General features: G+C 40.3%; 1 protein-coding gene across 1 annotated transcript in view; it reads left to right on the top strand.

The window, feature by feature from the left end:
* The window catches only part of veph1 (ventricular zone expressed PH domain-containing 1), a 96,046-nt gene that overhangs the window by 46,780 nt on the left and 31,390 nt on the right, over positions 1–17,876 (top strand). The window contains exons 7-10 of the mRNA XM_067594415.1: positions 6,015–6,235; positions 11,251–11,490; positions 13,294–13,664; positions 17,345–17,484. Coding sequence (XP_067450516.1) covers positions 6,015–6,235; positions 11,251–11,490; positions 13,294–13,664; positions 17,345–17,484 — 972 coding nt within the window. The remainder of the gene's footprint in view (positions 1–6,014; positions 6,236–11,250; positions 11,491–13,293; positions 13,665–17,344; positions 17,485–17,876) is intronic.

Below are 17,876 nucleotides of genomic sequence, written 5' to 3'. Positions count from 1 at the left end.
TTATCAGCACAGTAGCAGTGAAATGTTTTCCTGCTGTGCCCCTACCCCCATTGTGCAAAGAGATACATGCAAAAAAGTTTAAAACACGATATAAGATTGAAATGTAAAACAGTGCAAAATTTAAAGCTGGTGTGTGGTATTTTTGTCTCCCCCCTCTGGCAGTGAGAATAATTAAAAAACACTGTCAACATGTGATTATGTCACAGGCTCCGCAGTATCCTACTCCGTTTGCTACTGTTGCGGCTGTAAAACAGTGGATTAATTGTTTTGAGCGTCACACAACCCCTGCCAAATGACTCATTTCATTATTGGAATCTGATCCATTCGATCCAATAACATTTGGAAAGTCTAGAAGAGCCACACAATTAAATTATTTTATCCCTATTTAAGTTAGCAGAGAACTAACTGGAAGTTAGCAGACTCAGCTGGTGAAAGTCTCTAATGAAGATGCTCTTCCCATTGAGCATGAGCAGTATACATTCATCTTGCCAGTATGGGAATGTCAAACCCAACACCAGATACCTTGTGCAAGAAAAGAACTAGTGTAGAGAAAAAGTCTGTAGACGCTTGTTCATCTGAAAGTTTAAATTAACACTTATAAGTCTTTTCTTTATATTATCTTTCTTTGCCATCTGAAAGTGGTTCAGAGTAGATCCTTCTGTTGGCCAGGCTTTAAAAATGCTATGATCTGAGTTATATAACAACACAGTAAATGCTTGCAAACCTACAAGGACAACAAGACTTGAAGTCAAGGCAAGAGGATGATGTAAGACATACACCAGAGAGTAGACTGGACATATTCTACACAACCACACGTCCATCGGATTAGCATGCCTGAGATATGTGTATGGTGTAAGGTCTGCCCATAGAGATAGCTGCATCAACTTCTGTTGTGCAGACTAAGTAAGTAGTAAAGAATTGTCAATGCAACAGTGTGTAATAATAGGTAGGATGAAGTCACACATTACTGTCAGTGTGTAATGTGTGTGTGTGGAGTGATGAGGGTGACAGCAGGAACGAATGAAGGCTCCCACTCTCTCTTTTCCCCTGGGTCCATTTAAGGCAGTTTAACGACAATTTGGGGAAATTAGCAAAAGGGGAAAATACAGCATGACTGTCTGTAGATGAAGCGCCGCCCCCTTCACTCATGCACACACACACACTGATAAATAGACACACGAACACGCAGATCATGGAGCTGGAAACCATAATAAAATTTTCTATTACTCCAGGGCAACCTCTCCTCCAAAATCTCCCTTCCTCCTCAATCTTCTTGTCGAAAAACCTGCCAACCCAGCTTCAGCACACACACATACACACATGCACGCGTGCACAGTTGGTCGGACCTCAGTGTCCTGTCTTTCTTCACATTGGAACCATTTGGAAAATAACCCATGTTTTTCTGGGAAATGCCTCTGCAGAGGCCTCCTGGTGATGGCAGTGGAGAGTGCCTCCTGTGGGTTTGTGTTTGTGCCCCCCCGCACACACACACCCACACACATACATACGCACACACACACACTTTCTCACTGCATTTGTACTTGATTGTAACTGGATTGCACAACACTCTCTGGCTTCCTTTACCTCCAGAAGGGAGTTAGTCTATATTGTGTTTCTGGACTTATTGTGAGTTAGATCAGAATATACAGTATCACCATGTTCATCTAAGTTCTCTCAGTGGCCAGAAAAATACAAACCCCTGAACTTTGTAATGTTCTCCAGTCCAACAGTTGTGCAGAAACTCCTGCTTCCCGGAAGCTAAAATAATTTTTATTAGCTGTCAAAACAGACACAGAGAGGCATTCAACTCTTTGGTCATCTGGTAATGAGGTGGACAAAATATCAGAAACACCTTTCACAATCATGATACCACAGTGTATACTGCCTCAAAATACAGCACACAAACCTCTAAAGTATTATCCTCAATGAACTCAACTTTTTTTTGTTGAGGTTGACATGGAGTACTGAGTCACATTAAACCATATGGTCACTTGGCTTAAATGATAGTTTCCATAAAACAATAATTTTACAAGCCAAAATAAGGATTTTAAAGGACCAGTTTGTAGAATTTAGTGGTATCTAGTGGAACTGACTTGGCAGATATTGAATATAATATTCATAAATATGTTTTAATTAGTGTATAATTACCTGAAAATAAGAATTGTTGTGTTTTCGTTCTCTTAGAATGAGCCCTTTATATCTACAGAGGGAGCAGATCCTCTTCCCGCCATGTTGCACTGCCATGTTTCTACAGTAGCCCAGAATAGACAAACCAAAAACTGGCTCTAGAGAGGGCCTTTCACATTTTGCGTGAGTTTTGCGGCCACTGTAGGTTCTCCTACAAGCTTGGAAGGGGAGGGTGAGGGGAGGGGTATTCAGTCGGCTGCAATCTTCAGCCTCACTGCTAGACACCACTAAATCCTACACACTGGTCCTTTAAGTCCTGCACTGATTGTGTGCTGACTTCATATTGGCAAAATAAAATTAAGCATTTCTCTTATATTTGGTATTTTCTTGTGAGATCCTGGGTAGTTTTACTTCTTCAGGCCTACAAAATTCATTCAAAATAATCATTCTTTGCCCATTGCTCATAAAAATACTGAACTTTGACAAGCAATCACAAGTTATCTTTGCTTTGTTTTTAAAAGATCACAAGCCAAAAATGCTGGGAACTACTTGTATAGAGACAAAATATGGCATCCAGTCCATTTTAAAAAGTGTAAAGCCACTGGTGGTGAGCAGGAACATCCCTGAAGGAAAGCCACTTATTCTTTTTTTTCTTTTTTTTTCTTTTTTTTTTACAAAATATGTAGATTGGCAGAGTGGTAATGCTACATGAATTCACTGAAATAATTGACATACTTGGATGTAATTTCTTCTCTTCCCAATAATTAATAGATATAATCAATAGATATTAATCAATAGATATGTTTAAATAAAGTTGAGGGAAGTGTCATAAGGGAACTAAGGGAATATCACTTCTGTTGCAGATAAATTAATTTCATCAAATTGCTCACAGTTGCTCTGTTTAAATCATCTCTCCCTTGATATATATACTTGTTGTCACAAATAATTAAGCACTCTGGGAAAGAAGGCACACGTTAACACAGCAGCATCTCCATGGGGCTTGTAAGGGAGAAAGTTGGTGGTTGTTTGCCAGACTGCAGTTCCAAAACAGAGAGATCAGTGTGCTGATGGACAATCAGCGGAAACTAAGCGACCAAGCAAACAAGGAAAGGAAGAAAAAAAAAACAAGTTAGTGAGCTGAGAAAGGATTTGGCAGGTCATTGGACCGTTGAAATATTTTCTGTCTTTTTCTTGTAAACTCTGAAGCACTGGATATTTAAATGAAGTTAAATAGTGATCAGATATCTCTGGTACAAAGTCATGCACACATACACAAGCTACTGCTGGAGAATGGCCTTGCATTGTTGTTGGAATTATAATACTGGAGTGATGGAAATGAATGAGCCAAGTTGTGTTTCATTCAGAGGATGTGTTTATGTGTTTGTGTATTTGCATATTCACACAAGGTAGAAAGAACTGTTTTCTTTGTCCTGACAAAGAAATCGGCACTTTGGAGGAATATCTATTCCTCTGCCGTAATGTTTTGGAGAACATAAAAACTCATAATTAAATACAGCAGTTCGTACTTCTTTTTCTTCAAGTTTTTCAAAACTTCCTGTTGTTGTCCTCTTCTCTGGGATTTTACATTATTATTTGGTTACAACCAGCGATGTGTTTTAGGACATCGAATCAAGACCAAGTGCTTTTTCCAGACAATTAAACATGATCTGTAATGTTTGATGATTAAAAAAAACTTCATATGACCTGGAAGGCTTTTAATAGTGTTACTGTCAAATGTCTGGCTTGCAAATTGTAAATTATGCTCTTGTTGTAATGTTTGGAAGTATTTTAGCAGGTCTTTAAAAAGTAAAATCATCTCAACAAGAAAAGCGTGAACTGTGGTGCAAAGGTAGCATACATGACTTGTAAAGTCTTTGTACCTGCAGCTTGTGCTCCAGGCACACTCCTCTTTCATTCTTGTGTTGGACCTCAGAAACTCTTAAATACCTACATGGCATGTTGTAACAGTATAAAGTCAAGTTCTACGGGTAGTTTTAGCATCCACATATAAATTTAGTATCCTACAGAGTGCTTGTGAAACGTGCCCAAACTGTGCAGAAACTGCATTCTTCTCTCCTCGTTACAAGGTGTGCTTGAGTTCTGTAAGCATAGGTTGGCTCTGTCTGTCTTTCTGTCCCTCCATCAATCTCTCAGTCTCTCACTTTTTTCAGTCCATGTAGTGTAAAGTTTTTACAAGCTTAGAGACTTTTTTTTAAAACCTTGTTTTTGTTTTTGTCCTCAGATGGGGGTTTAGTTGGATTTGGTTCTGCCCTGAAACACTGCAAGAGAGCTGCAACTGTATGCTGTCACTTTTGTTCATCTGTTATCACAATGATTCCCGTGTTGACTGGTTACAATTACACAATTTACAATTTCATTTAGCAGACGCTTTTATCCAAAGCAGTGTACATCTGAGAGCTGAATTAACACAAACAGGGTTCTAGTCAGGACAGAACAATGCAAGTAAGTCCATCGAGTCCAGATGTGTTTGCAAAAGAGCTGGGTCATCTTTTCTTGATTGAGATTGAGAGGGACTCTGCGGATCAAACAGAGTTTGGTAACTCGTTCCACCACCAGGGAACTACACAAGAGAAGAGTCCAGCTAGCAACTTAGGGCCTTATTGTGGTGGTGGTACCAGGCGCCTTTCATTGGCAGAGCGTAGTGAGCAGGAGGGAGTGTAGACCTGAATGAGGGAGATCAGATAGGTGGGAGCTGTTTTAGTTGCTGTTATGTAAGAGTGGGAGTGTCAGGGTTTTGAATTTGATGTGGGCAGCAACTGGGAGCCAGTGGAGAGATATGAACAATGGGGTGACATGTACTGTTTTGGGCTGGTTGAAGACCAGTTGTGCTTCCACATTCTTGATCATCTGCAGAGGACGTACATGCAGGGAGGCCTGCCAGTAAGGAGTTGCAGTAGTCAATGCATAATATTACAAGAGCCTGTACTAGGAGTTGTGCTGCATACTCAGACAGGTAGGGTCTGATCTTCCTGATATTGTATAGGGCAAATCAACACGACGGAGCAATTGAGGCCACGAGAAAGGTTTACGTAAAGGTTAGTTGGTTATCAGTCATGACACCCAAGTTTCGCACAGACTTTGTAGGCATGAGCTGGGTTGATTCGAGCTTGATACTGATCTGTTGTTGTATAGAGGGACTTGCTGGGATGACAAGGAGCTCGGTCTTAGAGAGGTTATGTCATTGCATACAGTATAACAGAAACTAATAAGGGGCCCACACATATAAGAGTTTCCCACTGTGAAAATAGAACAAATATACATAACAGAGGGCATAAACCTTCTTAAGTATTATTCTGTGTCAAAGGTGAGCAGGTTGTGTATATGCTGGATACAGTTTATACAAAGAGCAGGCCGAGAACGATGAAATGTGTGTGTGTGTTGTTACAAAGGCCAGTGAGAAAATAATGCCATTTGAGAAAAAAAAGAAGTTTATATTTCCTAAGTTTGCTGAGAGCCAACTGCATGTGTTTGTATTTATTATTGTTTATCATGATTTAGAAACAAAGAAAGTTCTACATCAAAACCCCACTAACTGCCTGGAAGTGTAAAACGAATGTGTGTCGAATTAGATAAAATGCAGCCTTTCTTCACTAAAACACATGGAGTGAAACAATCCTATCAACTCTGCCTATAACACACCTTAGAAACAGTCCACAACACTAGAAATACTGTTAAACTGGGTGTTTTTGCACAATAAAAACAACTTGTTAGCGATCTTAATCTTTTTTTTCTTATTATTTCTGTCATTCTGGTCCAAGTCAGTCTTTTATTTTTCTTTGTATATGAGTCTTGTGCCAGGAGCAGCATGGAACACCAGATGATATCATTTTAACATCTTTACTCCAAATCTTGTCTCTTTTCTCTAGACTCATGCGCACAGCTCTTTGGTCTACCTGGTGTCCCTTCTTAGCAGCATGGAGCACAGTTTTCACCACACCCTACTGCTAGAGATCCGAGCTCTGACTGACCGTTACCCGTCTTTACTGGGAGGCTGTGGTAAAGACATCTACAGGATGAGCAACTCGTTCACTGCTATAGCCAGACTGCTGGGGAGACGACTGGAGGAGAATACCGCCACACACTGCAGGTTATACTAATGCATACTTGACTGCTTTGGCCTGGCTGGGGGTGGGAGTGGGGGTGGTGGGCTGGGGTTAACTCACATTTCAGAACAGCGCTGCACAGAGGCTCCCAAACGCTATTGATTTCCAAATGAAGGGATATTTGGTGTTATTTTTGGCATCAAAAAATATTTTTGTGGTCTGACGGGGTTCCCGTTGGCCTGGTGGCCCACTAGGCCTGTACTATTATAGGGGAAACACTAGGCTTTTTTTATCCTCTTATTTTATCCTGTCTTTTTTTAGTGCACACATGTCCAAAATATCCATATATACACACACATATTCACAAAGTCAAACTAAGATACAGTATATACTGTAAGTAGGCATGCACTCTTGCGCCGCCTTCACAGTATTTAACAGCATAGGCAAATTTACTTTTTCATGGGAGCCGGAAACAAAATATTATGCATTTAAATCTTACAAATCGTGCAAAGGTCATTATGTCATTATATAATGTTAGGTGGATCGGTTTAACAGTCCAAACAACCACTGAATCACCACCCACAAATCGATAATCATACACTACCACAACCAAGTAAAATCAATACAAAAGCAAATATTAAGCACAAGAAAAATTCCAGTCAGGTGACACCAAACATACATAAAGCTAGATGCACACTTACACACACACATGCTTGGATTGGTTCATTTGAAGCTGTTTGAACAAGTGGGCACCGTCACCACAGGTGTCGACTGATTGGCATCACTGGTGGATCTTGTTCTGCAGTTAATGGACAGGATGTGTTACTGGTTAAAGCTGGAGTGCGGTGGGCGCTCGGCTGTGATTGCCTGATGCAGGCATGTAACACGTTCTCATGCACACCCCGAATTACAGGCACACAGAGAGGGCAGGTAAAAACAGATATGTTTTGACGGTCCTCCAGCCCACCAGGATTTGTCCCAGTATGCCCGATGGCCAGTGCACCACTGGCTGTAACCTACTGTTGTGGTGGATAAATTCTTTTGAACATCACACAACCCTTGTCAGAATTTGATCCATTCAGTCCGATAACATGTGGAAAGTCTAGAAGCCGCACAATTAAAAGCCAAATGGCTGGCGTGAGAATATCGCACCCAACATGAGGTTTAAAAACTCTGTATACTGTGAAATACCGACAAATTTATCTGGTGGTGTTAGGCTTACTCAGCGTTGTGTGAATTAATCTGGCAAGATCTTGAATGTAAAGGACAATGACTTATATGTTAAAGTTCCGCACTGCAGGTTTAATTCACTTTGCATTGGCCTTGATTTGAAAGTTATTGTATGCTTGTTTTAACATGCATCTCTAGCCATGGTTCACAAGCTGATGCAAAAAAAACCCCACTTAATATCAATAAATCATGTATGAAACACCAAAGTTGGACATAACTGAAAGTTAAAACTCTACTTCTCATCATCTTCTTTCCTCTATTAGGATAGGGTCACCTTATAGTATGATTTTCCTATGGGTGCTCACAATTACTGACCACTGTATGTTTATGTGTATGGATCTAGATTTGAAGAACAACACACAAATGAATGAGACACTGGATCAAGTGAAAATGTGTCCTGAAAAACAAAAATGCTACTTTTATGTTACGTGTGGATCTGATACCAGTGATAGGAATCCAGAATACATTTTCATTTAGAACTTGTACCTCATGCTTTGTACACAAATTGCAAAACAACTACTGCAACAAGTAGTTCCAGACCACCAGAGATTCATGATCATTTGTATTTTTCAATACAGATTAATCAATTAAAATGCTAATTGAATTAAAATTAAAGTTAAACTAAGGGTTGATCATGGGTAAAATAAATTGTGAAAAACTTTAGCTTCACAAAAATTGATAGTAAAATCATTAATAAAATAATTTCAATACTGATTCCTCTTTGAAACACAGGATATTTGTCTAATTAAGTGGCTTGTTTATCTGTATGTCACAGAGAGTATTTAAGTTTTGAAACTTGCACAAAGCCAAGAGAATACACAACTGGGCCTCATGCATGAATGTTTTCTTATTTTTCTCTCATATTTGTTCTTGCACAAAGCAACAGGAGGAAAATAAGAAAGTCCTATGTGGGATTCATGAAATGTGCAGTGACAGCCAAGTCTGTTCTTACCCACCTGAGTATGTTGAAGAACTGTGTTTGATCTTAAATTGAATGCGTGTTCCAGGCAATTTCCAATTAGCATAAGGAAACGCCCCAATAAATCTATATAAGGGCAGCAGACTTAAGTGCCGTGTGCAAAACGCAAACCAACAAGCCACTGCAATTTGACAGATATGGTTGAATTCAGACAAAAAAAGAAACAAAAGAAAGAAAAAACGGAAAGAAAAACGCCACCTAAGGGCAGCAAAAAGAAAACACTTTTTTATGCAGAGAGAAAAACTTTACTTTATGAAGTTTTGCTAAGAAAAAAAAAATTACTTATTTTCAAGTGTGACCAATGGGGTCATCGGACCAGAAAAGTGCAAAGTATGGCAAGAGATCACCAGTGCAATTAATGCTGTATGTGCAGAAGAAAGAGCTCTTTGGTTTGATCTGAAAATGGACGCCAAAAAGCGACTGTCTGCTGCCAGGCGTACTATTACAGCCACGGGAGGAGGCCAGGAAACTGTCAAAACAACGGACATGGATGAGTGCATTGGAGCCATCATTGGAGAGGTTTTTCTTTCGGGTGTGCAGTCTGATATTCCAGTGGACAGTGACCTACCACAGCCAGGAAACACCCCGTCAGCACCAGACAGCATACCCCAGGATCAACTAGCAGGATCTGAAGACAATGGTAAGCCTCAATCCAAACTTTTAATCTTCAAAGGAAATTTGTTTCCTTTGAAGAAATCATGGTTGCTTCATTTGATCCCACATTACGTATTTTTAGAAAACACTTTTTACCTTTTTACCAAATCTTTAGCCTAATATATACCCATTTTGTTTTAAGCCAAATGACCATTTTCAATCATTGGTATATGAATAAATGACACAAAATACATATGTATTAACGATCTTTATTTTATTTTTTAGATGCATCTGGCTTCAGCGCACCATCCACCTCTCAGAGTGCGCCTGAACCATCAAGATGATCCACCCGAGCAGAGATCATCTCGGAGTCGGTCCTACAAAATCAAGAGAAGATATTAAAGACTCTTCGGCATATTTCATCCACTTTTTCGCAAGATAATGACACTCAAAGAAATAAATGAAACTTTAAAAACCAAGAAATAAAAACCATTTATCAAATAAATGCCACTACAATTTTTCTGCTTTGAGTAGCCTATAGGCCTAGGTCATATAGTACACCAATAGTGTGCTCCGCCACTGAACAAATGCGCATCAGTTTCTGGTTATAGGCCACCTCCTGCTGGGTCTGAGGGTTGGTAAGTGGTGTCACAAGTCACGGTAGTAGCGGGTAACCCCCATCACCTTAAAAGTTGGATTTATTTTGAAAGGTAATAACACAGACTTATGAAAATTCTATCACATTATAACACTTACCAATAAGCCACCCATCTCTAGCAGCACCTCGATCCAACGGCATACCCACAGAACTGTTGTGCAGCACAAAAGAATCGTGCACACCCCCCAGCTAGCAGGCCACCACGTTCAAGATGTGATTCTGTGCACCACATATTATTTAGACCTTGATTGAATGAATTATTTTCTATTGAGGAAGGGGAACGGATTTGGAGATGGTACCTTGAGGCGCACAGGGGTATAGTGGATTGCTCCAATAGTATTGGGCAGTCCAGCAATGGCATGAAAATAACTTTTTATCTGAGTCTGCTGAGCAGCGCTGTATGGAAACTGAATGTATTTCGGATGATACCCTGGAGAACTTTTGGGAGTGCAAGACTAACAGTGCACTGAGATATGCCAGACCTGTCACCAATCTCTCTCTGGAAGGTTGCAGTAGCCAAGAAAGTGGTGACGTTGAGTACTTGCAGATAAAGTGGAGTGGGATTAGATCGTTTAGTCTCTCATCTAAATTGAGGCACCAGAATGGCTCACAGGGTTTGAAGAATCTGCCTTGCGTAATCGAAAATGGCTTATGAGCCACTCATCACTCTCAGGAAACAAATCTGCTCGATCTTTAAATACACTCTCTCTTCTCAAGGCTTGGTAGGCCAATGTATCAAGCAGTAACAAATGAGCCATTGCGGATTCGGTGTGTGTGCGGGCATATTGGTCTAATTTAGTTGTCATTCAGGCTAGACCTATTCACCTAAGTGTAAACATCTAAAATTATTAAATGTCTCAAAGTGTTTCAAAATGAAAGCATGCATGCACATATGTGCTTACACGTGAGGTCAGCATGGGTCTGTGTGTGTGTGTGTTTGGATGTTTATGCACATAAGTTGACTGGGATTCATCTGGCTGCAGTGTGGGAATGACACGCACAGCTCTCTCTGAAATAAGAACATTGTGTGCAGGATTGGCGGCTTCCAGGCTTTGCTTGGGGTCTTCTGGAAGAAAGATAGAGGGAACGATGTATTGAGAGAAGCAGAGTGGTTTATTAGTGAAAGAGAAGTGGGTGAAGACAGAAGAAAGACAAAAAATAAGGGGGCTCTTTCGGCAAACGAGTAGAATGTTTGATGAAGTTATAAAGGCCACTTGTGGAAGAAGAAACAGGGAGAGAAAGACAGAGAGAGATGGAGGGAGGGAGGGAATAATTAGTTTGGTTAGAGAACAGAAGAGAGGAGACCGGCACCACAGTGAGAGGCACAGAAAACAAAGACAGAGAGGGGGAGAAGGTGAGATTTGGCCAGTTTTTGAAGAGGAGAGGGGGACACAGGGGGTGACCAACACAGAAATAGAGCCAGTCATCATGAGAAAGCGAGAATTATCAAAAAGCAAGCCAGAAGGGGAGGGAGGGCATGTGCACGGCAACTGAAATCCATCCAAATGAGTCTATCCAGCTTCATCTCACGTGCCCACCGCACGAATTTCAACCCTTGGCCCTGTGTTTGTGTGTGTTTGTGTGTGTGTGTGTTACAGGGTCGATGGGGAGTGCCCGCCGTCTCCTTGTGCATCTCTTCAAGGGGGAGGAGGAGGGGGAGGAGTGGGAGGAGGAGGAGGGTCAGAGCAGCGACTGCAGGTGAAGATCCAGGCCTTTGAGGAGAAAATGGTTGAGGAGGGGGGAGTGGTGGAGGCGGAGGAAGACTCTCTCGCCCCCCAGCGGCGCTACAGCCTGAGCCAAGCTGTCAGGGAGGAGCGACGTGAGATGAGATTCAACAGGTTGGTCAGTTTGCAACATGGCATGGTTCTGCTGAGTATCTGCTCAAATCTGACAGGATTGTAAGACCCCTGAAGGACATTCATTTCTAACCAACAAGTGACACCTGGAGCCAAAAATAAGGAAAGAAGAAAACATAGAAAAATAGAAAAACAGTTTTATATCGATATAAAGAGCACAAAACTGAAAGGCTCAGTCATACCAGATACAGTGTTTACACTGTTGTTGTGGTTGTAGTTCAATGCTGTCTCTGAACACCACCACACTGGATTTGAAATGAAATAATGAATATGAGGTTAAAGTGCTGACTCTCTTTAATTTGAGGATGATTTCATCCATATCAGATGAACAGTGTAATAATTGTCTTGTCTGTATCTTCAGGATCATTGCAGCATGTTCTAAAACTGGTGCACTATGTATTAAAAAATCTGACTCCTGCACTGCTCACACAATATGAATGTGAACACGCCAAAACTAAGTTTGAAGGAGAATATCACTCTTTTCCCAGGATTCCCAAGATTTTTTGCCATGAATTGAGTTTGATTTTAAACACAGAACTGCGGATAAATAATCATAGAATGGTGTCACATTTTCTTGATTCAGAGGTGTCCGATCCGTCCAGTGCATTCATTTCAACATGCTGTTTCTGTGCTTCAATGAGGAATGGGATTGTTGTTAATGGAGGTTGAAATATAACATCAGACGTACATGTATATATAGTATGCACACAATGCTCAATGCTGTTGTCTGATTTGGGGATTGTGTGCATAGTCTTCATTCACAGGTGTTGCTCTCCGTTTTGTTCATACTTATTCTAAAAACAATTTTGCCATATAGTTGAACAGCGGGCTGCTATTTTAGCATGAAAAGTATGGAACCACTTGCACATAAAAAGTTGATCCTGTTACATTACTGTAATAATGGCATTTCAAGGTCTGACTATAGCTACAACAGTTACATGGTAGTGTTGATTTGGTGTGGAGAAGGCATCTTTGTTAATTACACATAACAATTTCCCGTACATGAGCACACTTGGTGCACAGAGATACACGCAGGCACATGTCAAGAATAGCAGGTTTCCACAGGTATTTCTCCTGGGAAATAGGAGAAGATTTTGGCAAGATTATAAATACTTGGATCTAAATTCATCCTATTCAACCTATCCTCAAACACCTTTGAAACTGGAAATCTGTACTTTGACCTTATAGTCATAGTTTTATATAAAATCCAATACACAGAGGAGCCAATTCACTGCACATTCTAGACCAAGAGCATCACTTCCTGTTGCAGATGTTTCTGTTACAAAACTGCACGATAGTCTGTTGCAGAACTTATGTTTGTCCCAAAAACAAATTAATATCCAGCGTGTATGACATATTTGATAAATGCTGGAACTCGAGAGCGGAATCCTTTTAGCGTTTTTCACAACATTAACATTTTTAAAGGTTAAAGACATAAGTGACACAAGATGTGTTCAAGCAAACGTAAACACTGATTACAACAGATCAGTATCTTTGGCACATACTCCTGCCCACAATTGTCCTGCCATGCACTGACATGCAGACATTTTGCTGTGTTATGTTTTTCTCTTAGTTTTTACAAAATCACTGTCAACAATGTTCCCTTGCAGGTTTTTGCTTCAGTGGTTTTTGCAGAACCCTGGAGCCAAACCAGACTCTGTAAAATATGCAGAAATGTGTCAAAAACACGCAAATGTTGATGTAGGGGAAGCAGATAGAATTTAAATGATTCATATCTGCAATTTTAGAGGACTCCTAACCATTTTATTTTGTGGTCTCTCTTAGGTCAAAGAGCCTGGCTCTTCACGCTGTGCGCTCACGATCCATCAACTCAGACACCGGGGAGGACGGGGAGGGACTGGAGCTAAGTCCAGACAATGTCTTCTCCAGCACTTTGCCTCACCAGCATTCAGAGCACCAGGAAGTCACGCTTCCTGAGAAGAAACTGACCTGTGACGTACCCATGCCCATCACCACTGCACTGGACAGAGGGGTCAAAGAAGCTGAGAAAGGTCACAACAGAGAGAAGGATGGAGAGAAGGAGGCACAGGGGGACAGACTCTTTGTCCATTTAAGAGACAATATGGAGACGATCAGAGAGTTCTGTAAAGACATGGTGCAGCAGATCCCCATGCCAGAGCAGTGCATGATAGAAGGTAATGTGAACATGACAAATGGCTTAGTCCAATAGTGTTGGGACAATGTTACCAGTATTTAGCTTATTATCATGTTTGTGTTTATACAGTGAAGGAAGGTACATTACACAGAGAGAGTTAGAGGGAGGGTTTGTGTAACCTGCTGAACTTGAATGAGATTGCAATCAGATGTGGTGGCTGGAGTTGATTAATGGTGTGGTATGAATACAACTCCTCTTCTCTCTTGTCCACTTTAACCCTTTATCTCACACACAAACACACACTCATCCAGATGCAGCCTTGCACAACAGTCAGTGGATGTTGATTAGTATCTCCTAAGCACCAGTCAGACATGGACTTATTTCTCTGGGGGGAGTAGTTGGGGAGGCTGTGGCTCAGGAGGTAGAGCGGGTCGTCCACTGCAGGGTTGGCAGCTCCATCCCTGGCTCTTCCTGTCCATGTGTCAAAGTATCCTTGAGCAGAACACTGGGCCACAAGTTGCTGCTGATGGTCAGGTCATAGCCTTGCATAGCAGCTCCCCCGCCATTGGTGTGTGAGTGTGTTTGTGTGAATGAGTGATTGAGAGGTAAAAATTGTAAAGCACTTTGACTGTTAAGGTAAAAAGTCCATTTACCATTTTAGTTTGATTTTAATATTGCATGTGCTGTTCAGTGACTTTAAACCCATCCAGAGGGCCTACGTATGTGTGTGTGATTTTTCTCCCTCAAACTAAATCCCAAATACATGCTTTATTTGGTCCTCCAGACACTTTATATTCTATAATTTATGTCTGAATTTTTGTGTGTGAGGAGCTGTGTTACTTGTTACTGAGTATCATCAGCCCAGCTGGTGACAAGGGTCACATGATTGTTTTGTGGAATCTCTCTGTCTGTTATGAACCACCCCCTGGCTAAAACTCGTCTATCATCATCAACAGCAGTTTAGTTACCAAGGAGCACTGCAAATATTTTATTACTCACCTCCAACCAGACTATTAATCCTGTCCAAAGGGGATTTTAGAGAGTGTCTTTGATTTTACATTAAAAGCCATGGACACACACTAATTAATGAATTAACAGAATATGCAACCCATCATTGACAAACTTTTGGTTGTTATGTAATCTTTGCAATATAGATTCAAAAAAACAACATGTTGAATTGATCTGACAATTTTTTTCAGATTTGACTTTTATTTATAAAGGCTGTAAACGAGGTCATAGTTTAGCTGCAGACAAAGTTGTTGTTCTCAATCAGAGGTGAACAAATGTAAAATTTAAAAATATTACAGTGCTGTAAGTAAATGTAGTGTGTAAATGTAATAGAGCTAATTTGTTAATGGAAAAATGAATGGTGGGTTAGAGGCAGAGAATGGTTTTAAGGTGGGTAGGGTCATTGTATTCAGTTTCATTTATACAACAGAGGCAGGTCTAAGTAGAAACAGATGAATGTGTGGCTATGTTGTACGCATGGAGTACATGTATGAATGAGTGCAGTTGTGTGTGTGTTTGTGTGTGTTTATGTGTGTGTGTGCACATGCGTTGGTAGTTCTTTCAGTGCATGTTGACTGGAAACCAGGGGTCAAGCAGTTCATGCGAAAATAGGATGAAATGAAAAACCTCTTCTTTTTTCCAACCTCTGTGTTTCCATCTTCAGCCTAATCTAATCCAGTTTCTAAAATTTAGTAATCCATTTATCCTTCCTCTCATATTCAGGGATTTGATATTTTATTTTCATTCATTTATAATGATTTTTGTGTATTTCCCATTTTTCAATTTGATTCGCTTCACTTGAATTAAGCCTTCATTGGCATCTTTTAGCAACCCTTTCCATGTTAAATCTGATTTCTTACCTTGGTCCAACCCATCCGGAAATAATAATTCTGAATTTTTTTAAATCATTCAACTGAGTTCCACCTACATTCAAATAAAACATACTGAAATACGATTGTTTAGACATAAAATATGTTGAGCTGTGCAACAAGAACCCGTAGGCTCTGACGCACCTGAACGGTATGCAAAGACATGCACTCGCACAAATTCAACACACACTCTAAAACACACACACACACACACGCTTACATAAATATACAACTGGACAGTACATTCCTTTCTGTATTCCTTTGTATGAGCCATCTGCAGCAGTGAGCCCCACCAAAGTGGGGATGAAACCACATATCATCACATATCTTTTGAACATATTAAGAACAGACAGAACTCACACACACACCACCAGAGTCAGACATGAAATGACTCGTGTGCACGAGAGGTGATGATATTTTGATTGACAGGAGGGGATGTTATTGGTCCGCCTTTGCCCTTAATGTCATTTTAACTAAGAGGCAGCCAGGAGTCATACTGCGGACACACACACATGCATACACACACATATATATGCACACACTTAAAACAGGAAACAAGACAAAAAATAACAAACTCCTCCTTTGGTCTCTGTGTAATTGATTAAATCTGAAAATGAATGTAAATTCATCTGAAAAAACAACTGTTAAAAACACACACACCCACTCACACTCACACACACACTCTCCATTCCTCATCCCATAATTAATACTTTGCATTTGCTCTCTTAGTATTAAGCCTCTTAATGAGAATCAACCCCAAGGCACTTAGGATATGATGTCACAGGTGGTCTCAGCTGGATGATGTCATCATGCTGCTGGCTGACCTACACATGGGCTGTCGACCTTCCATCTCAGGAGACGAGGATTACATAGAAGAGTGCACATGTACATGTATACTCAATCTAAACATCGACACACAAAAAAAATATATGCAGCTTCACCGACTGTCGGATAGAAACAAACTCACACGTGCTAACGAATGATGGAATATATTAACACACACACATTGTAGGTTGTATGTGTAGTTTTAAACATTTCTCTCTCTCCTGCACACACAAACACATACAAACCTTGGTTTTGTGCTTTTTAATGCATCTGAATTGAATTTATCCCACAGATTTATCAGTGCTCAACAAGGAAAATGATGATGTGTTTAGTGTTTTATTGACCTACTGCAGTGCCTCCATATGCTAAACAGATGATGTAGGTGAAGCATTCTCTGACATGTAAGATTGTCTTTGCAGAATAAAAAATTAATGCCGAGTTTGGCTATAAATCACTTTGAACATCTTCAGTTACCTGAGCCATAGTAGTTTCACTTTGTCAGTCAACTTTCCAACACAGCTGTTGAGTTTTTATAATTCATGGTGAGTGCCTGATGAAAAGAAATGAAAAACTTCTCTTAACCAGTTTAATCAGACCCAACTGTTCTGAATAAATCTTTTTTTTACAAGCTTCTACAGCTAAAAGGACTTTCTCGTTCAATTTTCTTCAATTTTGTGTGCATGGCACAAAATAAAAATGAAATACGTTAATGAGGCACTCCAAAAACAAACCTCCATTGTTTTTATTTGTTATCACCCTTCGGAAACTGTTACACTCCTTCTCTGTGGCTGAGAGGTGTAAGTTCATGAGGGGTGGTGTTAGTGGGGAGAGAAGATGTTTTCTGATGATTACAAGAAGCAGTGTCCTTGCATACCATGAATCACTGTGTAAATATGTTCCCGAGGTTACACAAGTCCATATGTGCAAGAGACGGAGAGAAACACTACTCAAGCTGTGCAACTTTTAAGCATCTGCTAAATATTAATGATTTTGCCCACTTTTGCTCTCTGTGAAACAGATTCTAATCGAGGCTGTGTGGCTAAGCTGTCGTTCTCCTGTCCTCTGAAGGGCCACTACTGCCTGTACGCCAAGTCCTGTTTCAACCTGACCAGTCGACAGCCTCATGTTTGGATACACATCATGCTGCTGCATCTACAGGTGCACCAAATATTCACCTGTAAATCACAAAACATGTAATTGCACAAGCATCTATGAGCATCCTGAACTCATTAAAATACTCAAAACATCTTTTGAATTTTAAGAAATAATGATATAAAATGACAGTTTTATCTTCCAGAAGCTCAGTTTGAATGTGGTGCTGACATATTTAGAAGCTACTTGAATTGTGTTTACTGTAGTCATATGACATTGCACATGAAATATGTTTCTGATTCTGAAATTCCCCTTGTTATATTTGGGAATATCCAAAGATCTTTACAGTTGAGGACTATCCTGGAATGCAAAAAGTACATGCATCTGTTCAAATGTAAAACTGCAAACAATGCTAGCTTTGTTGTCCAACTTTGTTTTCTCCTTCCTTGGCCATAACC

Source organism: Thunnus thynnus, chromosome 7 (assembly GCF_963924715.1).
Source record: "Thunnus thynnus chromosome 7, fThuThy2.1, whole genome shotgun sequence".
Classification (NCBI taxonomy): Eukaryota; Metazoa; Chordata; class Actinopteri; order Scombriformes; family Scombridae; genus Thunnus; species Thunnus thynnus.
This window is presented reverse-complemented; position numbering and strand designations above follow the sequence as displayed.